Source organism: Phoca vitulina, unplaced genomic scaffold (assembly GCF_004348235.1).
Source record: "Phoca vitulina isolate PV1807 unplaced genomic scaffold, GSC_HSeal_1.0 scaffold6, whole genome shotgun sequence".
Taxonomy (NCBI): Eukaryota; Metazoa; Chordata; class Mammalia; order Carnivora; family Phocidae; genus Phoca; species Phoca vitulina.
The window spans coordinates 57,621,325-57,644,378 of NW_022589709.1; the positions used below are offsets into that span (position 1 = coordinate 57,621,325).

General features: G+C 39.5%; 1 protein-coding gene across 11 annotated transcripts in view; it reads right to left on the reverse strand.

The window, feature by feature from the left end:
* The window catches only part of MAST4 (microtubule associated serine/threonine kinase family member 4), a 543,729-nt gene that overhangs the window by 68,998 nt on the left and 451,677 nt on the right, over positions 1–23,054 (reverse strand). For 8 of the 11 annotated variants that reach the window (XM_032404300.1, XM_032404298.1, XM_032404297.1 and 5 more), the window contains 3 exons: positions 9,206–9,275; positions 5,139–5,147; positions 3,633–3,711 (listed from right to left, as the gene is read on the reverse strand). In XM_032404300.1, coding sequence (XP_032260191.1) covers positions 3,633–3,711; positions 5,139–5,147; positions 9,206–9,275 — 158 coding nt within the window. The remainder of the gene's footprint in view (positions 1–3,632; positions 3,712–5,138; positions 5,148–9,205; positions 9,276–23,054) is intronic. The other 3 variants (XM_032404301.1, XM_032404303.1, XM_032404307.1) reach the window with 1 other exon arrangement.

A 23,054-nucleotide genomic window follows, 5' to 3' on the forward strand; every position in this document is an offset into this window, starting at 1 on the left:
TTATATTCTTATTTCCATTCCCTCAGCAGAAAATAATCTGTTAAGAAATATGGGGGAATGTCCTCCTACTGCTGCAGTTCCTATTACTTATTTTAAAATGAAAAATTATGACCCCAATATATGGGGAAAAAGTTCCCCATAGATTAATTTTAATGGCAAAATTTGGAGTTGAAAGCAAGTTGCAAAACTAAATATTTTCTGGAAGGACTGATTAACTTCCTATGACCAAATCTTTTCAATTTCGGAATATAGCATTTTTAACACTTGCCAATTTTACAGGTGCCATATACCCAAAGGATAAAGACATGATGTTTACATTTCAGCAGAAGTAGTTCTGCAATTCAGCTAACAACACAATTACCTGTCAAACCTAAGCTGTATTTTCAAAGTGTTTGTAATTTTATGTTCTGTATGTTTACTTTTAAAAAATAACTAAAATGCATTTCTGATTGGCTAAATGACTAACAGTTAACCCACAAAATGAAAATCTGAGAGTGCCTCAGATTTAGAAAAGAAGAAAATGAGGGGTGCCTGGCTGGCTTAGTCAGTGGGACATGGTGACTCTTGATTTCAGGGTCATGAGTTCGAGCTCCACATTGGGCGTAGTGATCATTTAAAAATAAAATAAAATATAATACATATTTTAAAAAAAGAAAGAAGAAAATGTAACTACTAAGCAGTTTTATGCAAATTTTGCCCCACTATGTAAAGGACAAGAACCCCAAAACACTGAGGGAAGTGAAAAGTAGCTTTTCAAATTTTCACTCATTATTTTTATCAACAACCAATAGGGAGAATAGATAACTGAACTTTTTATGTGTGGAGGACCTACACTTCACACCCTTAACAGTTCCTTGTGTCTTTTGGCACAAAGTAATTTTGAAAGCGAAAATTTTGGGGGCGCCTGGGTGGCTTAGTCGGTTAAGCGTCTGCCTTCGGCTCAGGTCATGATCTCAGGGTCCTGGGATCGAGCCCCGCATCGGGCTCCCTGCTCAGCGGGGAGTCTGCTTCTCCCTCTCCCACTCCCCCTGCTTGTGTTCCCTCTCTCGCTGTGTCTCTCTCTCTCTCTCCCTCCCTCTCTCCCCCTGTCAAATAAATAAATAAAACCTTTAAAGAAGATTTTATTTTGAAGGAAAAAGTAGGAACATGAGGTCAACAATTACATGTACCACCTTCTTTAAAAAACACTTAAGAGAAAAGCTAAAAGCGATCTTACCTCCAGTCAGCAGCTGTTGGTTAGAAACACAGCAAATATGTGTGTGTGCGTGTTTGACTAAAAATGGTCTCAGGTGGCTTCTTCCTTAGACACATATGGAAGTCAAGGATGGTGATAATTCCATTGTGACAGATGGCCAGGTCATGTTTATTAATGAAAATATTTATTTTTAGAAATACCAAGTAAATTCCTTAAAAAGAGCCAAGAGGCTGGAGTCTAGACCTTACTGTATTCTTAGAGAAAGGAGGGTGTTGGTCACAGCCCCTCAGTGCATTCTCTGTGTCTTACATTTCTGATAAATAAAAATGGAGAGAACAGTAGCAATTGCACGACATGGTGTGTTGCTGGGATTAAACAAAGACTACAATGCACTGGAAGTAGTCAGGCTAATGTCTAGCATATTAATAAATATTTCTACAACAACTGGTTTTTAAAATTATTTGTACCAAATGAGGTCTGATTCTAGGTAACTCACTCTTTTTGAAGAGATTGGCTTTTTAAAATGGTGTATGATTTACTAGTTAGAGATGGAAGGATCTTGTACTCTCCCCCTATTTTTCTTGCAAGAGTCAAATTACTGTATCCAAACTGTAATAAAACTTGACTGAAGGGCAAAGCAAGGTCATAGAGCTGAAATGAACAAGAATCTGGAGACAAGAGACTTCCCCGAAAGTCTGTAGAAGAATACTACTTCAATTTCAGAAAGTTACCCTTGTTTTTCTTTTTGGTCAATCAGTTTTAGCATTCATTTTCACACTGGAGTTACCCACGTTTTCAGCATCTAAAATCAATCAATGACCAGTGATGGTTCTGGACACAGCAGCCCAGGGTGGCTTCACTGTTTTTTAGTGACAGTTTTATCCACTGAAGCCATTCATGAGTTTGAAGCATCCTCTCCAGTGTGAGGCTTCTACGTTACTGAAATGACTCAAGACTGTCAGGACGTCTCACCAAAATTATCAAAATAAACTCACATACCACAATCAAATGGAATAGAGGATAGGAAAATAAATTACCTCTCCTCAATAAAATACCAGGGAGATGGTAAAAATAATCCAACAAATTTTAACAAGGCAGTATTAGAGGTGCTCCAGAAAACTCACATTATATTGCATCTGAAATTTTGGAAACACATAATATAAGGCAGTGGTGATACCAGTTAGTTTATAAACTTAATTGTAGTGTCCTTTCTTTTTTAAAAAATTTATTTATTTGAGAGAGAGAGAGAAAGTAGGGAGAGAGGTAGCAGGGGAAGAAGAGAGAAAATCTCCAGCAGACTCCCTGCTGAGTGAGGAGCTTGATGTGGGGCTTGATCTCACAATCCTGAGGTCCTGAGATCATGACGTGAGCTGAAATCAAATGTTGGATGCTTAACCTACTGGGCCACCCAAGTCCCCCAATTGTAGTGTCTTTTCAATGCAAGTACTATTAAGTGACTGGATGTACGTGCTTAGCACAGCGCTGGGGCCTGTGAAAAACCACCACCACCACCACCACCATCACAAAACAATGGATGAATAACCCTACACAATAAACCACAGACTTTCACAAAATGAAAATAGAAATGTACCAGAAGGAAATCTAAAATCATCAGGTCCACATTCCTGGCTTGTCCAAGGGCATTCGGACCATTCCATTAGGTATGTATTGAACACCTACAACTGACCTGGTCTTTCTAAATGACCTCCAGCTTCTGAAGCTCTGCAGAGACAGATATCCCACAACACCACTAATTTAAACTGAGAAAGCATCTATCTAACTTAATGAATCGTTTCCATTAGTTGCTAGGGCTCTTGTTGAAATGTTACAATTTGGGGCAAGAGCATCCTTCTTTCTCTATTCTATTTCCATGGCTTCATTTTGTCTCTTTGTCTTAACTTACTACTAAATTCTTTTAATCTCTCCTTAAAAAAATTTCTTACCTAGGAGGTACAGATTTAAGGCTTGCCATTTTTTTTCTTTGAAGGAGGAAAACAAAGAAACAAAACAACAAAAACAAACAAAAAAACCCCTGCATCTAAGCCACACAAGAAAAAAAAAAGAAAAAGACCTAGGCCATCAAAGTTTAATGGCGTTTTCAGTACTGATATCACTGGTGTGGAACCAAAGCAATAAAACCAGATTGCATGCCCCCCCACGCCCCCGAACTTCACCAAATGGTATTAAAACGAAAGCTCCCAATCTCCTCCAAACTTGTGATCCTGGGACTTAATTTATGCACCATGGTTTAAAAGCTTGCAGCAAAGAGTATGTCCTTTTTACATTTGTAAGCTCATCATGTGATGAGGAACCTATGCAGAGTGACAGACGTGCAGAATTTATCTCCTTCTTCCCACCAGGAAACACCCAGAGAAAACACCTGCTGTCCCAGAGAGCCGTGTGGTTGTGAGGAAGAAGACAACAGGGAGGTACTTACAGAGACTGTGGAGCTGGGCGTATTTGTCCCATAGCCAGAGGAGGGGAGAGAAGCCAAGGACCAGCGGCGTCCATCAGTCCTATTGAGAGAGGGAGATTAGCTTTGGCCAAAGCTGGAGCATGGTTACAGGGGAACCGCAGGGAAACCGAGTATTTTTAGTCAAACAAATGACACAAATACGGTCAGTGAAGATGTGGAAATGTTCAGCAAGGGCCAGAGTAAACAAACATTATACAGCAGGTTGACTTTTATTTAAACTGGATCGATACACCCAAACAAGTAGAAAGTGAATGGGCTGATCCATATTATTGATCTCTCACTAACACACTTTGACAAAATGAATACCAGGGATAATTACAATGGTCAGACTCAGCAGATTCAAATGAATAAAAACAGAGAGGGAGGAGGACAAACACTCGTGTCTGGGAGCTGATAACTGAGGCCCGGGGTCTTTGGAAGCGCCTGAACTGCAGCAAGGTACAAGAGCCCGTGGGGACTTCGATTATATCCTAAAGACTCTCCACTTATTTTCAAGGGAACTGTCCTCCTCACCACACCTAGGGAGGGGATTAGTGGGGCTCAGGGCTGGTTCAAGTCCTAAGTCACAAAAAACTTTCACACTAAAAAAGTGACTGACGCTATATTCAGAATCTCTAAGCGTGACTGTCTTCTGACACGACCTGGCTTCATCCGGTGTTGCACACACTTGTGCACTCACAACCTTTGCCCTTGTTGTGAGTATGCAGCCCAGCTCTGGCCTGGGGCAGCATGGGCAGAAAGAAAATTCTCCACTCGTGACAGAACCTAATGCAGAGTACAAGTGTCTGCCCCAGTCACAGAGGCAAAACTGTCAGGAGTCCTTAAAGAGAGTGATTTTTCTCTCCAAGTGGTCCAAGGGTAGCCCCCGGGGTGGATTCTGGTTATGAAGTTGGGGTCTTTACAAGGGTCTCAGATGAATGAATGAAGTAGTAGAGACAATACTCTTGCAGGGGAACATCAGAAAGCAAACTTTCTGAAATCTCTGGCATTCCAGAGTCATTAATTTATTATTTACTCTATTTTAAGTAAGACTGTGACTTCAAAATCATATACCCCTGTGAAAACAAATAGATGTGCATCTGCCATGGGGAAAAACAGGAAAAACACACATCATAAAGGCCTATACTGCATTCTTTAGATGGAGTATCCTATGTACACTTCTTGTAATTTATGACTGTACTAATTTACCAAGTGAGAGGTAAGAGGGGGCCAAATTTACCACAGACACGTTCACAGGAAGTTGAAGTCAGGGGATTCGACAGCACTAGACTTGAATTTGAGAAATGTCACAATTAGATGTAAAAAACCTGACATTTGAGACTAAATTACAGTCAAGAGAAAATATAATCACAGGCTACCATGGATGTTGCCTCCAATAAATGCAAATGGTCCACAAAGACAAAATGGAGAAATTCAAGTGGACAAATCACAGAAATACTACAGTGTTAAAATCTGAGTAAAATTTACCTGTCATTTCTGTGACCATGATTGGAGTACAATTGAATCAAGTTTGTTTTTTAAAAAAGAAGATAAAATATTTGTAAATATACCAGATACAAGGAATGGGAATAATTAAGTCATATGTTCTTTAAAAATATTTTTAAACAATTAAAAATGGTAAAGATTTAAGAAGAAAATAATTATAAGAACATGCTTCTAAAGATATCAATTAAATGGACACAGGTTAGTCGTATTTTATTTGACTACTTATTGAAGATTTAAAAACCCATGCTGTACTTTATATTTTAAACACCTCCAATTTTTAGAAGTAAAAAAAAAAAGGTGGGGAGGGTATGATTTTTAAAAGGATTATACAGTCCATTTAATAGTAATTATCAGAAACTAGTCTCTGGAAAGAATGCGGGCACGATTTCTCCCACCATGATTTTGTTTTGTGATTCATTAACTCTCCTTTCCCTCAGGTATCAATAAATATATTTCACATGAATGAACAATTCCAAGACATGTTCTTATTAGCTTTGAAACATAAATTACATTTGCTTACTCTGGAAAACACACAACTAAAAGATGTTTAAACAAGAATGTGCAGCCATGGACCAGAAATAATTTATGTCTCATGAAGTTCCCCAAGTTCTCTGTGTCTATTTACTCAAATGGAGCACAAAGGACCATTGCATTTTCATTACCATGATGACCGCACATCAGAAGTTACTATACATGCTACATAGGGTACTTAAGAGAGAGCACGCCTTTTTTTTTTTTTCAAGAAAGCTATCACACAAGTGCCATTTGGATCCTGCTAACAATGTTGTCTTTTCTTTGCAGAAGCTACCAATAAAATGTTATCGGAAGACAGACTACATTCTAGTCAAAGCAATAGGCTTTTTTGAAGAGTGATTTTTTTTTTTTTTTTTTTGGTGGGTGGAAATCTCTCAGTGTTAAACTAAGTGAAAAAGTAAGAAGGGAAAAACATCTGATGGGAACACAGAATACAAAAAATTTTGCAAAAAAACATTTCAACACTACTCACAAAAATTTAGATTAATACAGTATACAACAATATCAACCTGGCTATTATAATTGTATGAGGACGATTTATTTATTTGTTTAGTTGTAACAGTCACGTGGAGTGACACGTTTTACATTCTGGTTGATACTGAAACAAGCTGAACTATGCCAGGTGCTCAACAAGTGTCTAATAACCTGAACTCAGCAGGCAAGTCCGTTCTAGTAATTTGCTTGTGGAAATATATTCTGAGATTTACCCTGGTAAGGGACAATGAGGCCGCTAGGAAACACCCATGGCATGTAGTCAGGGCTCTGTATTTCCAACGTAAGTGAAAGCAGTATGTAATGCGTCAACTCCAACAACTTTTGGGAAGGCAGAACAATGTTATTACCTCCATCTTAAGTCAAAGAAAAAAATGTTAATTCTGTAATCGGATAGATTGTAAATCTGTATCACAGTTCTTAGGAAAGTAAAAATATGTTTCCTTGCTCCTGACAAAATTTACTCTGCTACAATGCTCATTTTCCTCCTTTTAACTCAGTAGTAAAAAAAATTAGCTTGATAATGTTACTCTTACGTATGTATTAGATAGCAAGTGAGTGCCGTCATATTTTCCAGTCTGAAATTAAACTATTCCATTACAGGGGATGTCTAGTGGGGGAGTATTATCACTTACTGGTATAAGTTAAGATGAGAAAACATTAATAAGCCTGATCTTTATCCTTTCACTCAAGAATAATTTTAAAAACAGGGCAATCTCTTCTCTGCTGGGCTAAATATACAAAATAACAATATGTGAGAGTCTCAAAATGATATCACTTCTTAAAGGCTCAAAAATGCATACTGACTGGAAGGGAATGGAGACCCATGAGTGGTGTTTCCATGTTTCCCTGAATAAAAATCAACTTTAAAATGGAGGAGAGAGACACCAGATGTTAAATAAAAATACATCAATTTGAGTTTTTATAGCAAAAGCAGGGTTCTGTTTACTTGAATAAAAAGTTTAAAAAGATGATCACTCATGCCCCAATCTAAATTAATATTTTTTGAAGAGTGTGGAGGGAGTTCCATCTGGAAATTCATGCAAAATGAACTACAGGTCTCCTGTGATAATCTTCTGTCATGGTTTATGGTTTATTCGTCAAAAATTAACATGCCTGGGGGTTGTGTATTTTTTTTAAATTGCAGAGAAACCAGATTCATCTATCCTCCAGTCACCCACTTAATTATCAGATTCTCTTCATTTTTATAAATCTGGCAGGATTAAGAGACTATGATTTCTGTCATGTTTAAATGCACGCTATAATGAGATTTGCATTTTTCTTATTACTTCAAGTAATTAAACACATTTTTTTAAGAGATGTGTTTTAAAGACTATGGTGGGTTCTTGTTTATCCATTTTTATAAGATTTTTGTTTCCACTTAGAGTAGCACTATCATGAATTAATATTAACTGGGCCAACATAGGCTTTGTGGGACCAGTTAATTTTCACATTTTCTTGAGAGTACTTAGAACAAGTTGCTAAAAGAAAAGAAGCTGGAACTGGGTAAAGAGTCAGGGTGGGGGGTCTCAAGTTCCCTTGAGAGCCTGTCTTATGGCTCTGGTGTCCTGGCCACGATAGAGAACAGGGACCTTCCACACATAGGCATCTCCTTATGGTGGGGGATGTGTAACATTTACAAGGGAATCTTAATTACAGAGAATTTTGAAAATACTGCGAACAGGTCCCTTTCTTTGGATGTAGTAATGCAAATGCATTGCATGCTGACAAATGGCAGTGGGGATACTGTGGGTTTTGCTGCTTTGAAACATGTGTTAAAACAGATCTATTTTTGGGACGCCTGGGTGGCTCAGATGGTTAAGCATCTGCCTTCGGCTCAGGTCACGATCCCAGCATCCTGGGATCGAGTCCCGCATCGGGCTCCCTGCTATGCGGGGAGCCTGCTTCTCCCTCTGCCGCTGCCTCTCTCTATCTCTCATGAATAAAAAAAAAAAAAAAAAAAATCTATTTTTTTAAAATCTACACACGTTATCTTTATTAAGTGCTATGTTAATCCACTTCATGGTATTGTTAGGTCTCTGAGGAAAATAAGCAAGTATGCTGGACATGTAGACCACAAACTGAATGTATCCTGAATATTCAGAGACCTGGTTGAAGGGGCGTTTTGTTTTCTGTGTGTTTCTCCCGGGCAGGAGAGGACAGGGTACGTGTCTAAGAGGGGTGATGGAGCCCAGGAAGGGGAAGCTTGGAATCGGACGGGGTGAAGTACATTAATTCCACATCTGGAACACAGAAAATGTGGCTGTGTAGACTGACTCCTTTGACTTGGAGAAGTCACAGAAGAACATCCAGAACTGATGAGATGTGATGTTACATCACATGCCTATGATCCTCCGAATTCACAACAAGACTTCCTTGTGGCTCAATGACCCAGATAGAACACATGTATCTTCGACACTTGGTACCAAATTCTAACTAAGATAGGAAGAGAAAACATAAAATATCCTATAGTCCATGCATGGCTTTATCTCAAGGGGATCACTAAATTGGTGGCTTCATGCTCTTAAGTAAAGAGGCATCCTAGAGTATTTATACCCTGTCATCCCAAGAAAGGTTATTTAAAAAAAAAATATTTCAACAACAAAAGCAGATGCAGCAGGACACAGATGAGTCAAGTCCTTATAATGTAAGCTCAGACAGTTCCATATAAATCTGTTGAACATCAAGCATGTACAAGGCACTGCACTAGAGTTAAGAGAAAAAAAAGGAAACAATCTTTCTCACCCTCACTGGGAGCCCACCATCTAGGGAAGGACCAAGAGAGGTACATGGAACTCTAACATGAGTCAGAAGTCACTATTAAACTGTTACAGCGGGAGTGTTTACAACAGTTGTGCATTGCTCTAAAGCTATCTTTGGGCAGGGAGCTTTAGAGAAGGCCATATATAATGCACAGGATCTCACAGGCAGAAGGCAGGGGAACAGGTAATGACAAAGAGGGGGGTTCAGGAGATGCGATCTCGACCTAACACTTTACTATTTGACTCACAGGAAGTCCTTACCTCCGTGCAAATGAGAAATGGGCTGAGGCACTGGGGGAGAAATTTCTTGGACTATCTTGAGGGCTATTTCCTGTAAAGAGAAAGAGGGAAAAAAGAATCATAACATGATTTTGTTTTTGTAACATTATCCACATCCAGGATCATCTTCTTTCTAGTAATGCGTTTCTGTACATTCTCACACAACGTCCATCTCTTCAAAAATGTTTCAGTGTTCCTTGGAGCAGGGGCAGGGGTGGGGTGCGGGGAGCGAGGGAATGGGCTAGAGTCCCACCCAGCACAGCGTTCTGAGGGTGCAAGCTATATGAATAAGCACATCCATCTATCACCAAGCAGCAGTCTCCCAGGGATTAATAACCTAAATATTTCAGTCCTATAGAATAATGTATATACAAATGTCTTGCTTTTCGGTCTTCCAGATGTTAACATCTTAAGCAACAGGATGGGCGTGGAAGTCTATGCTTCACCTGGTGGTGGGGGTGGGGCTTTCTACTTTCGTGAAGTAGCCTTAGTACTTTTTGTTTACGGAAACCGAGTACATGTCAGAGTTCTCAAAAATAAATCCTCGTATTCCGGGGTCCGTGTTTTAAAAGTGGAAATGTCAGTACTAGTCATAAAATGCTGGGAAGAACCCAGCCGTTTGGACCTATTTCTCCAATAACCCAGATCTACGGTTCGGGTGGCCCAGCAGGAGTAGCCCCTATCACTATTTTCTTCAACAGCCCCCCTGCTTCTGAGCCTCTGGGCTGTGCCTGGCCAGGCAAGCTTTCAAAGCCACCACCCCACAAAGGCTTTTTCCTCAGAGGGTGTTTCCCTCCCATCCCGCCGAGGCGGGCGAGCACAGACCACTGGCTGTACGGAGAGCAGCTCCTTGGGGGCTTGTTACTTCCTCCATCAGAACACCCAACCTGCTGCTGATCATTGAGAACGCGTGGCAGGCAGCTGGTGAGGGGCAGCTCAGGACACCCCAGACCACCCGGCTTCCCTCCGCATGCTTAATTAGATTGGCAGAATTATCTGAGGACCAGAGAGAACTGTAGCTGGTTTAAAGAAGGTGAGGAAAGGCTGCAAACTCGCCTTGTACATTCTTGAAACGTGGAAAATAAATCAGGAAGATACGTTTAATCCCTCCCAGCCAGCCAGTTCCCACATTACTGATTTCAGAACGGCAGTGACAACTGTGGATAGGTGTGAGGAATATAAGATTGCACGTGCAAGTCAGTACCTAGCTGCAAACAATGTGTTACCTGTGTGCAAAAAGAAGGGGATAAGGTTAGTGTTACCTTGAGGACTTCTGGACCGGTTACATCTCTACTGAAAGTTTCAATTAACGTAAGGTTGCAAATTTTATAGTGATGTCTTCAACAGATGCCATTAACTTTATGACAGACAGCACAATTAAAGCCATTTGACTAGAAAGCACTGAAAAGCCTATTTCTTTATGGACAGAGAATCTAGAAGCATTTTTCCCTCTGCTGCAATGAAATTTATCATGTCTCTGCATCTGTTGTTCCTTGGGCCCCTGGAGAAATGGATTCTGCTTTTGCCATCTAGTAATCCAGGACTCTTTTTTTTTTTTTTTTTTTGTCCATTTATCTACAGAGCTAAATTAAGTTCCTCAACTTTTCCCAACAGCCTTCATTCCCCCCACCCTGCCTCTTTCCAACTTAGCTTATATATCACTGTTCATAGCCTTGAAAGATCTTGAAAAATTCAAGATAGCTAAAGATTTTTGTTTCTGAAAGGGAAATGAATCCAATGTCAGAAATTTTAGTGTAGATTTTGTTTATTTGGAAAAAAATGTTCACTTTGCCCACATTCCATATAGAGCAAACTACCAGTAAGTTATTAGGAAAAACAGAACAATTGATTGCTGGAAGCCAAGGTATGATCAGTTTAACAATCCCAGCTACCCAATTCATTGAGAATAAATAATAAGATCCAAGAAACTTGGCACCAAATTCTTAGCTCCATGTTCTCTGTAAGATGAACACTATATCTGGAGATTATAATGAGATCAACTAGAACTAGAGAGGGCTTACTAAGTATTCTTAAGACTCTAAAGAAGGGAGAAACAAGGAGTTAACTTAAAACCCTTTTCATTAGAGATTATAATGATTTGTCCCCAGGAAGTCATGTAACATCTTATAATACATGGCAACTGATCAATTTGAGGATGAACGGGCTGAGACAAAGATACATAGAGGTAGGTTAATTTAACTCTGCTCTTAATGAAAAAAAAAAAATCAAGGCTACCATTAACCATTTCTAATCTTTGGGTTTTGTCTCTCCATTTTATGCTGCCTTTCTAAGCCCATCAATTGAAAATGTTCCTCATTGTCTTCTCATCTACTCCTACATTGCTATTAAATCAAACACAAATTCCCACATTTTTAACTTCAAGACTACAGAGCCATCTGCATAATCTTGCTACTAACAGCTCTTTCTTCCTGTTTCATGGCAGATCTAGAGCTAGGTTTAAATGCCAATGTGTGTACACATGCAAACCCCCCCGCCCCCACCACACTACCACAAAGGCTCTTAAATGTAGTGGGATATTAGAGAAAATGATGGTGGCCTGTACTAGAATACCTGATAATTCATTAAAGACAAGAGATTACAGCTTAATTTGAGGACAGTTCAGCAAGCTCAAGAGAAGAAATGGAAGAACCTCAGGAAGGGGACAGAAACAACCCAAACACAGTAGGGTGATACAGTAGAGATAGATATTCTGGCAGTAGGGGATTCAGACTGGTATAGCCAATGAGCTGTGAACTATGTTTATTGGTATTAACCAGGGGAGGGCCTTAAGAGACATCAGCAGGCAAGAGAGCGATAATAGAGATTTTAACCTGGCATGAATGTGTTGGGTGGACAGATGAGTGGCCAAAGAAGGGAGGTTTAGGAGCTTAGATTAGGACTTGAGAGGCCAATAGAAAGAATATTTTGGTGAACAAACCAAGCATAATTAGTGATGCACTGGAAATGAAGTGATGAAAATATTACAGATCACAAGTGACCAATATTTCCAATGTGGGTCGATTGTGGGTGACTGACTACCCATTGTGGGAGAATGATTGCCTGTTGATAGGGAATTCTGGGAGAGAAGTGGAATGGTTGTGATAGATGAAAAGGGTGGATAAGTATTCTGCAGATTTTTGTGTTATCACAGAATATTCCTCCATTTTCCTTAGGGAGAAGTAACAAGATTAGGAGATTAGATAGGTGGGAGTTAATCTTTGTTTCTGTTTTTATTGTGTTTTGTTTTTAGAGAGGTGGGGCAGAGTGAGAGACAGAATCTTAAGCAGGCTCCACGCCCAGTGCCAGCCTGACTCCGGGCTTGATCCCAGGACCCCTGAGATCATGACCTGAGCTGAAATCAGGAGTCGTACGCTTAACCGCCTGAGACACCCAGGCGCCCCGGGAGTCAATCTTTGAAGTCTGTGTTCTTATTTGAAACAAAAATCGATTGCTATGTTACCTACCCCGTCTCTGAAGCCTTAGGGACACTCTTTGGTTATACAGTGATGAAAATACCACTCATTTAGAACAGACTAAATCAAAAAGCACATCTTATATACGTATTCTTAAGAAATGAGGACCAGGCTGCTGTGGACATGCCCAGCGAGTCTCCAGGATGAGGAAGCAAGACGGATTGAAACCAGAGTCCTATACATGACCTTCACTCCTCACAGCACTGCTCTCTGAATTCATCTACCCATCTGCAAAGCAATACCTGAGAGACTCTCAAATGAAAACTGGTGCCAGTTAATTCTCTGCCCATATGTGCAGCACTTGCTTATAACTCAAATCCTGCCGCTCCCAGGGATTTGCTGGCTCTTGGATGTTGGAGGGCTAGGACACTTCCTAGAACGCCGTTATCGCCGCTGATGTTTTTGACCTGGTAAAGTAAACCTTAGTAGTGGTCAGGCATTTGGTAGGTAATTAACTCTAGGATCCCGGGGGGGTGGGGTCCGGGTGGGGGGGACTAGCACGGCCAATATACAAGCAATATAACAAAATGGGGCTTTACCTCACGGCTCTGCACAGGGTGCCTCATTTTCGAGGCAGTTACGGTTAAGAAAGTGATTTCCAGATTAATTAAATTGTTTGATTGCTTTGTAATTAGGTTGGAGAAGTCCTGTGTCTTTACCACAGAGAAACAAGTGGCAAATCTTTTTAAAAGGCATATGTTATACCCACTACAGATTATTAACGTGCTTTTAATAGCTGTCTGTTTACAAAATGATAGTTTCTGGTTGCCTTGATTTTCTATCAGGACTGAGGGAATACAAGAAATAATGATAATTGCCATTTGAAACTCCTGGTGGATCAAAGAGTAAGCCCCCACTTGAATCCTTGTTGTCATTACTTGACGATCAGCTTAAATGACTTGTGGCGTTTTATGCTGTAACAATCAGTACCGAGCTTCCTATTGCTTTATAAGAGATTGTGAGCAACATATTGCCATTGCTTTAGACTTTAAGACCAAACCTGCAAGAATCAAACCCAGCATCTCCTTCCAAGATGAATTCTAGCAGATAAGACGGACATGAGAACAGTTATACAGGAACCTCAGGCTAAGTGAACTTGCAAAGACAGTAGTCCCCAATGCCTGAGAACTTTGACTCTATCCTACCAGACCCAGCTAATACAAGCAAAGTTAAAAATCTTCCTTTCACCTGGACAGCTGTCTCAGCAACTGGCTCCTCTCCAGATACAACTGTGAAATATTAATTAAAGCTGGGCAGCTGTTTAGACTCTAAGTGGACAAGGAGAAACCTTGATTGGCCTTCTGTGGAATTGTCTCTGTCTATGCATTCTGTAAAGAATAGAAGTAGACTCACCTGCCTGGGTTTTCAAGTAAATAGAAGATTACAGACAATGAACCAAAGTTTTCATAAAATGTAGGCTCTCTGAACCTGTTTTGTTTTCCCTGTCCCTCATTGCTTACTGATCCTTCAGCAGCCAGGACCACTACTATCATCTGATCTATTCATTCAACAAATACTTATCAATCCCCTACCACGCAGAGGACAATAATAAGATTTGATTTACATTTTAGAAAGATCCCTCTGGTGTTCTGTGACCGATGGGCTGTAAGCAGGTGTGAGTGGAAGCAGGGAGTTCAGTTAGGAGGCTACAAGCACAGACAAGCTAAGATATGATGCTTTGCGACTGCCTTCGGCTCAGGTCATGATCCTGGAGTCCTGGGATCGAGTCCCACATCGGACTCCCTGCTCAGCAGGGAGTCTGCTTCTCCCTCTGATCCTCCCCCGTCTCGTGCTCTCTCTCTGTCTCATTCTCTCTCTCAAATAAATAAATTAAAAAAAAAAAAAAAAGTTAAAAAAAAAAAAAAAGATATGATGCTTTGGATGGGGTGACTGCAGATCTCAGGTACTTTCTGGCACTAGAACGAATAGGATTTGCTGAAAACCTGGACTGAGGGAAATGATGAGGGAATGAGAAGAAACAAAGAGGACTCCTAGATTTTAAGACTAAGCAAATGAGTAAGATGGTGGCATTAACTGAGATGGGGAAGACCAAGGGAGGACAGGTTTTGGGAGTGTAAGACAGAACTAAGAACATAACTCCAATATCTGGGTGGGCGTTAGGCTCTTTTACTTACAGAGACACCACCTCAAATAATTTCAAATATATCAAAATGCACTCATACTCCACTTTATATGCAGTTATATATAACAATGTTACACTTAGTTGCGGTTCTCATGTAACATTTATATTAATTATGTAAAAATTCTGTTATAGTTGTTATTGTACTTGAGAGCAAGTAACATTTTTCCAGCTCACATTACTTAGTGCCTAACAGATTGAATAGTCCTGATCTGCTTCAGACACTCAAACCACTCGAGAGTGCTAGTGAAGGGTCTGTAGAGAAGGAAAATTCTATAGGCTAAATACTGAAGATTGAGTGATAACTTCAATCATTCTGTCTCCTGTCACCACAGGTAAAACTAAATGGAATTTAACAACATGTACTCTGTTCCCTTTCTCTCTTCCTCTAACTGCTATTTCTAAATATTGGTGGGGGATAAACTTCAGTTATACATGTAGATACACACAAAGTGTATTTTGAATTCTCAGTGCCTAACCTAATCTCTAAAATATAGAAAACCAGAAACATACTGTTTTTTTAAACCCAAAAATTATGTATTAAGTTCTTTTTGTTCACAGCTTTGAGCTTCCTACTACAACAGATTATGTGGTGAACAAGACCCAAAGAGCTAAAAATCTGATAGAGGCAGCTAACTCTGGATATCATCCAGCTCTAGACTCATTTTGCAAAACCAATTCTGGATCCAAATTCATGTGAAAAAGAAATTTTCTTAAACCAAAGCCCTTAAATGTATCAAAATTACTTACTAAAAATGAACTCTCAATGACAATACCATATGGAGAATGTACTGTGTCACAACAAGACTCCTGACATACGTACACGCAACGCTTTCTAAGGAATGAGTGATGAGGTGGAGGGTGGACAACATGTAGGGAGTAAAAGAGAGATCCAATAACAGGTCAATTTCTATGTCATAAGACTCTCACCGATGCCTACTGTCTCCATTTCAAGAAGGTGTTCCTCTGGAATTTGTGTACTCTATTTGAAATGCTGTGGCATTGACCCGAATCCCTGGGAGATGTGTTATAATGGGTTCTTGAGAATGTTTTAGCTTTTCGTTGACCCTTCTTATTACTCTGAATTGATGTCGCATCTCAAGGTGATCCCGAGTAAAGACTGGTGAATGTCAAGAGTGATGAAGAAAGTTGATTTTTAGTTGTATACTTTCCTCCCATCTATAGTAATTCATCTCCCCACAATACAGAAGAGATTACTTTTAGTCTTTGTTTAAAAGTTGCTGAGTAGCATTGGTAAGGTCAAGAAAGGGGAGTTAATAACAGCCACTGTTAACAGATATTCCTAACTTTCATGCAATTTTATGAAACTTGATGCATTCCTTCATCTTAGATAATTAATTAGTATCTGAATCAGGATAAAAGGCTGAGTTAAAGAATGTAACCTAAGGTGCGCACATTTTTTTTTCTGTCATACATGAAGGGATTTTAATTCTTTAAAGTAATTAGATACAAAGAATTTCCCTTTTTACTAAGAAGAGTAGGGAGGGTGCTATCAGGAAACTGATTCTTCTCAGATTGTTTGCTTCGACTGCTTAGTAATTTCTAGTCAAAGAGGAAGTATTTAAATGACATGGTGCACATCCATATACCTTGCTAAATATAATCTGAATGTATTCTCTGTTATAAACTTTTTCCTTTCAGTTCTTCACAGTTTAAAAAAATACATATTCGACTTAAGGTGGTCCCATTTAACAAATATTAATGTTCCTTTGGCTGCTGGTACACCGGAATTCTATCTGAAAGAAGCAAAATATGTATATTTTTTCTTTTAATAGTTACCTAATCATTTTCAGTTACTAACTCCAGAAACAGGTTCAGACTTAAAAGAATCAAAGGCATTCAATTCTATTGCCTCATTATAAAATAATATGCAATGTGCCAAGGATTTAACAATTCAGAATTGTGACTCTGAGTTCCCATAAACCATACTGATGTTGGAAATTCCCTGGCCCTGAGACTTTGCTCTAATATTTTTTCTTTCACTCTCCTCTTTCATGTCCCTATATCAATAAACAGTTCTCATCCGGAGTGCATAAGAGAATCACTTAGGAAGCTTTAAAAATGCTTATATCCAGGCCCTAACATGCCCCTTTTTAAATGAAGTGATTGTAAAATGCTGCCAGGGCTGAGAACCATGACCTTAGAATTTGCTTGTATACTATAAATCAAATCCAAAACTTTTACTCATCCTTTAGACATCTTAACCAGGAAGTCTGGATTTTTTTTCGCTTCCCCATTTCATTCTATAATGCAACTTCCCTCTTGCATTCCCCCTCAAGAACTCTCATTGACAAAGAGCTCAATGTAGACATTGAACTACAATAATAGCTCAATGTCCCTTCTACAAATTCACTTCATGTGACCTCCAAGTATTGTCAAAACAGGACTAATGCTTGAAATTCCTCCCCTATCAATCCAAACAAAAAGGATCCTACCATGTGAACACTCTAGAAATCCCACCTGCCCGCAGGTATTATCCGAGGTTAATCAAATAAATTATATACTTCTTCTACTCAATCCTACTGCTACCCTTCATTTCATTATTCTCACTCTATTATATCCTCTATAATCACTTCATTATTTCCACTTTTTCTCCCTTCTTTTCAAACAGGATGTAACACGCCCCCCCCCAAGCTTAGCTGTGTATCATTCTTATGTTCCTAGATTAAGACTAAAAGTCTCTGTAAAAGGAAAACATAGGCAAAAAAACCCATTCATTGACCAAATCTTGTTTACACTTTTACTATCAAGTTTAATCTTTTGATTATTCAAAGTTAAACACCAGTTTTCATTTCAATCACCACCTAACAGTATATGAGTGAAATATTTGCCTTAAGACTGTGTATTTCCTGCTTTCATGTTCTCACAGGCAGAATGCCTAGTATTTGGTTCATGTAATATTGAAACTTTTAAAATTATTAGGACAGTTAAAATCAATGCACAGGGCCTCAGTGCAACATGTGATTATCAGAAGAAAAAATAAGACCACTCTAATTATTCTAATCATTCCTCCTTACAAAAAACAGGATTTGGGGGCACCCGGGTGGCTCAGTTGGTTAAGCATCTGCCTTCAGCTCAGGTCGTGATCTCAGGGTCCTGGTATTGATTCCCACGTCGGGTTCCCTGCTCAGTGGGGAGTCTGCTTCTCCCTCTCCCTCTCCCCCTGCTTGTGCTGTCAAATAAATAAATAAAATCTTAAAAAAAATGATTTGGGGGCGCCTGGGCAGCTCAGTCGGTTAAGCGTCCGACTCTTGGTTTCGGCTCAAGTCATGATCTCAGGGTCATGAGATCAAGCCCCGTGTGGGGCTCCATGCTCAGCGCAGTCTGCTTGAGATTCTGTCTCTTCCTCTCCTTCTGCCTCTCACCCCTCTCACAGGAGTATGTGTGTGCTCTCTCTCTCTCTCTGAAGATAAATAAATAAATCTTAAAAAAAAAATTAAAAAACAAACAAACACGATTCGGTCTTTTCCATGATAGAGATGTGTCCATTCGGGTCCTTACTCTATTTATGTTCTATACATGTGTCCATGGTATTTTTAGCATACAATCCTAAATTATTGATAGGTGGGGCAAGGGAGCTTATTTCGAACCACACACAACCCTGAGATCCTCTGCCCAAATACTAACTTTTAGAAAATCACTTAACTTCAGGAGCCACAGGTATTAATTACAATGTGCGGATCCCTTCAAGCATGTTGAGGGATACTGAGGCAGGGAACAAAGTTGTGATTACTCTTCTCAAGCAGCACGACTTGGTCTCTATGGCCCTCTGAAGGAAAAGTTAGGTACGTGACAGGTACAAATCTTAAATCACATATTAAATCATATAACAAATGCTTACCTAACCTAAATTCAACACCAGAAATTGTAAAACTGTTAGAAGAAAACAGGGAAAAGCTCCTCGACATCACTTTGGCAACAATTTTTGGAATATGACACCGACGGTGCAAACAACAAAATCAAAAAGAAATAAGTTAGATTACATCAAACTTCTTAAAAAGCTTCTACAAAGCAAAAGAAACAGCACAATGAAAAGGCAACCTACCAAATGGAAGAAAATATCTGCAACCTATCTATCTGATAAGGGATTAATATCCAAAATATATAAGGAGCTCATACAACTCGATAACAAAAAACACAAACAACCCAATTAAAAAATGTGCAAATACCTTAGATATTTTTCCAGAAAAGACGTATAGCTGGCCAACAGACACATGAAAAAGTGTTCAGCATCACTAATCATCAGAGAAATACAAACCGAAATCATAATGATATCACTTCACATCTATCAGAATAACTATTAGCAAAATGACAAGAGACAACAAGTGTTGGCAAGGATGTGGAGAAAAAGAAACCTTCATGCATAAGTGGTGGGAACGTAAACTGATGCAGCCCCTATGCAAAAAAGGATGAAGGTTCCTCAGAAAATTAAAAATAGAAATATCATATGCACCAAAAATTCTACCTTTGGGTACTTATCCAAAGATAATGAAATCACTACTTCTAGTATTTATCCAAAGGTAATGAAATCACTATCTCAAAAAGATACCTGCACCCCATGTTCACTATAGCATTACTTACAACAGCCAACATACGGTAACAACCTAAGTGTCCCCTGATGAATGAGCAAACTGTGGCGTATACATAAAGGAATATTATTGAATCATAAATAAAGTATACCCCATCTACTGCAACAACATAGATGGAACTTGAGGGTATTATGCTAAGTGAAATAAGACAGATACTGTATTTTCTCACTTAAACATGGAGTCTAAAAGTCCTAAATTCATAAGAGCAGAGAGTAGAATGGTGGCTGCCAGGGGCTGGGGGAAATGGTGAGATGTTGTTCGAAGGGTACACATTATAGGTAGAAGATAAGTTCTGACAATTTAATGTAAAGTGTACTGACTGTAATTAACATACTGCATTATATACTTGAAAGTTTAAAGAATAGATCTTAAATGTTACCACCACACACACAAAAATGATAATTATGTGAGGGGAGGAGGGGATGAGCTAACCTTATTGTGGTAGTCATCCATGTATCAAACCAACATGTTGTACACCTTACATGTGCTATCGATCAATAATATCTCCATAAAGCTTGGGGGAAAAAAGCCAATATATGCTGGGTACTTCAGTAGATCCATCAAGTCTAAGATAATTGGTACTGGCGGCTTCCTTCGAGTGATGCTGGCACTGATGATGGATGAAATGGACACTGGCAATTCTGGAGACTGTGTCTGAGACTAGAGCTCTGTGTTCTAGAACACCTGAGGGGTCGGAAATGGCCAATCACTTCCTGCGTCAGGCCGAGCGTGACTGTAAGGCAGACCAGCACTTAGGATCTCAACAGGAAAATAACTGAGACGTTTACCATGACAGACTCTTGGTAGCCTTTGGAGAAAGTCAGATGAGTCAGACCATCCCTGACCACAATGCTCTCACCCATCAGACAAGGAAGAAAGATGGGAGAGAACATAATAAGATCTTGCACTCGTGTGAAATAAATAAAGCGTGGAAGCCATGAATTCAGAAGAGGGATGGATGGCCACACAGAGGCAACCTCTGATCTGAACCTCCAGGGAAAATGGTAGATGAAAGACTGAAAGGAAAGGAGACTTTTGAAGCAGAGGAAACTGAACAAGCAAAGGGAGAGAGCAGCAAAAGAGAACAGCATATTTTTTTACATACTCTAGTTTTACTACAAAGGCATTTATACACACCTGGTAAAAAAAAAAAAAAATACAAATAGTTCAAGAAGGGACGCAATAAAGACTAAAAATCTATCCTAAAGTCTGAGTTCCATTCACTGATTCCTTCAAACATTTATTATGATCTCACGCATCATGTACTGCAGCAAGCTCGGGGCCCCCATGCCCACCTCCCAACCCCCAATTCTATTCTTCAGGTGCAACCTCTTTTGATAGGGTATGGATCTCTCCAGAAATACATACAGATGTGCAAGCATATATTATGAATATAAAAAAATTCCAAAATAATACCATGCCATATATTTGTGTACATACAGTTTTAAATTTGCTTTTTTCTTCATAATCTAACTACATCTTCCTGTATCACCACACCTAAATCTCTGTCATCATCTTTATCATCAAATAAAATTCCAGTATGCCCTATACCATAATTTCTTCGTTTCCTATTAGTGGATATTTAGACTGATGTCAGTGTTTTGATGATTCAGTGAGTATCCTGTAAATACTTTCTGGAGGAGGTCACTCAGAGGATGTGACCTCCATTTGAGCTGGAAGCTGGACCCAGGTAATGGGAGGCTCCCAACCCCCTCCCCTGTCCATGGAATGTACCCTCGGCTCACCGTTCCCATAGAGGAAGCTGTTCCAAGGACATAGCCTTGAGAGAGAGCTGGACTCAATATGTGACTGAACCCAGTTAAGTCTTCTATATAAACTTGTAAGATTCTGATCACGACGCACAGATCTACTCCTCTGGAGGCTCCTCGAGACTGCCTCGTACACAAGTTCCCCTGCTTTTAAAGCTGCCACTTAGCAATCTGGAGTGGCCTGCCTCTTTCTTCAGTTTCTCTTTCCCTTCTGTGTGGGTGGGCCAGTTTGTGAAGCAACAATAAAGTGACTGCATCCAAGAGCTGAATTCCTAGAAACAGAACTGCTGGGTCCAAACCTGGGTTCATTTTCCCCTTTGGTGCCTATCGCTAAATTGCTCTCCAGAATCATTGCACTAATGGATACTCTCACGGGTAGCACACAGGATACCTTAGCCTCTCAATCTTGCCCATGTTGACTTTTTAAGGATTTTGGTGGCATCTTTATATGCACTTCCTTAGGTTGTGAGGGATCCCGAGGATTTTTTAAATATATTAACCCTCTGTGTTTCGTTCTCTACAAACTACCTGGCTTGTACTTTCTTCTTCTAAATTTTTAATCTTTTTTAATTGATTTGTTTTGTTTTTGTATATTACACTTTGAGGCAATTCTGTCACTGCACTGAAGATGTGTCTCCCATTTGTTCTTATCGTTTAATGTTGGTTATGTTACTTTTCCAAGGAGAAATTTTTGTTTAAGCAAATTTATATCAACCATTGTCCTTTATGACTTCTAGGTTTTGCACCTTGTTTGGAAAGGCCTTCCCCACTTCCAAATTCTTTCCTCAATGCAGCCATGCTTCCTTCTAGTACTTTAATGGTTTCTTTTTAAGTTTTTTTCTACATCTATATGGGATTTATTTGGTATATGGATTGAAATAGCAATCCAGTTTATTTCTTTTCTAAATGACTAATCAGTGGATTCAAGGCCATTTATTGGCCCTAACAATCTACATTTTCCCCAGTGATTTAAGCAAGGCACATTGAAGGAATGCCAAGTCATTTGATGTCATAGAAGGAAAGCTGTAGGAAATTAAGGCAGGGCAGGGCAGTGAATGGTGGGAAGCACAAAAAATGAATGAAGATTAAACTAGAAAAACCTGATGGCCAGGTGGAACTGTCCTTTAAGGCAGTATTCCTGGTGATTCTGCACCTGGCTGGAACCCTGGGGTCCCTATTTTTGTCGAGTACTCCAGGTGATTCTCGGGCACACCAAAGTTCCAGAATCCTAACTTTAGAACAGTGATTCTTAACCTTGGATTCACATTAAAATATCCCAGGGAATATTAAAACAAACAAACAAAAAACCCCTATGACCAAGTCATACCTAAATCCAATTAAATCAGAATGGGGACCATGGCTGGGGCAAGATCATTTTTAAAGCTTTCCAGGGGATTCCAATGTGCATTCAAGTTTGAAAAACACTGCTTTAGATTCTGCTAAAGCAAGTGAATTTTACAGATTAAATTGTTCTCTAACTTTACTAAGTATCACAATCCCCTTGGGGAGCTTTTAAAAAGATATATACTGATGCCAGGTCAGACACATGGAGTTTCTGATTTAATTGGTCTGGGACCTGGTATTTTTTTTAAGCTCTGCAGGTGATTCGAATGTGCAGTCAGGCTTTAGAACTTACAGAGCTGTAATTCTCAACTGTAGAGCGTATCAGAATCCCCTTGAGAATTAGTTAGACCACAGATTACTGGGCACCACCCCCATAGTTACTTAATTAGTAAGTACGGGTTGGCGCCTTAGACTCTGTATTTATAACTAGTTCCTGGAGCTGCTGCTGCTGATCTGGGAGTCACACTTGGGTACCACTACACTCGTGTATGTCAT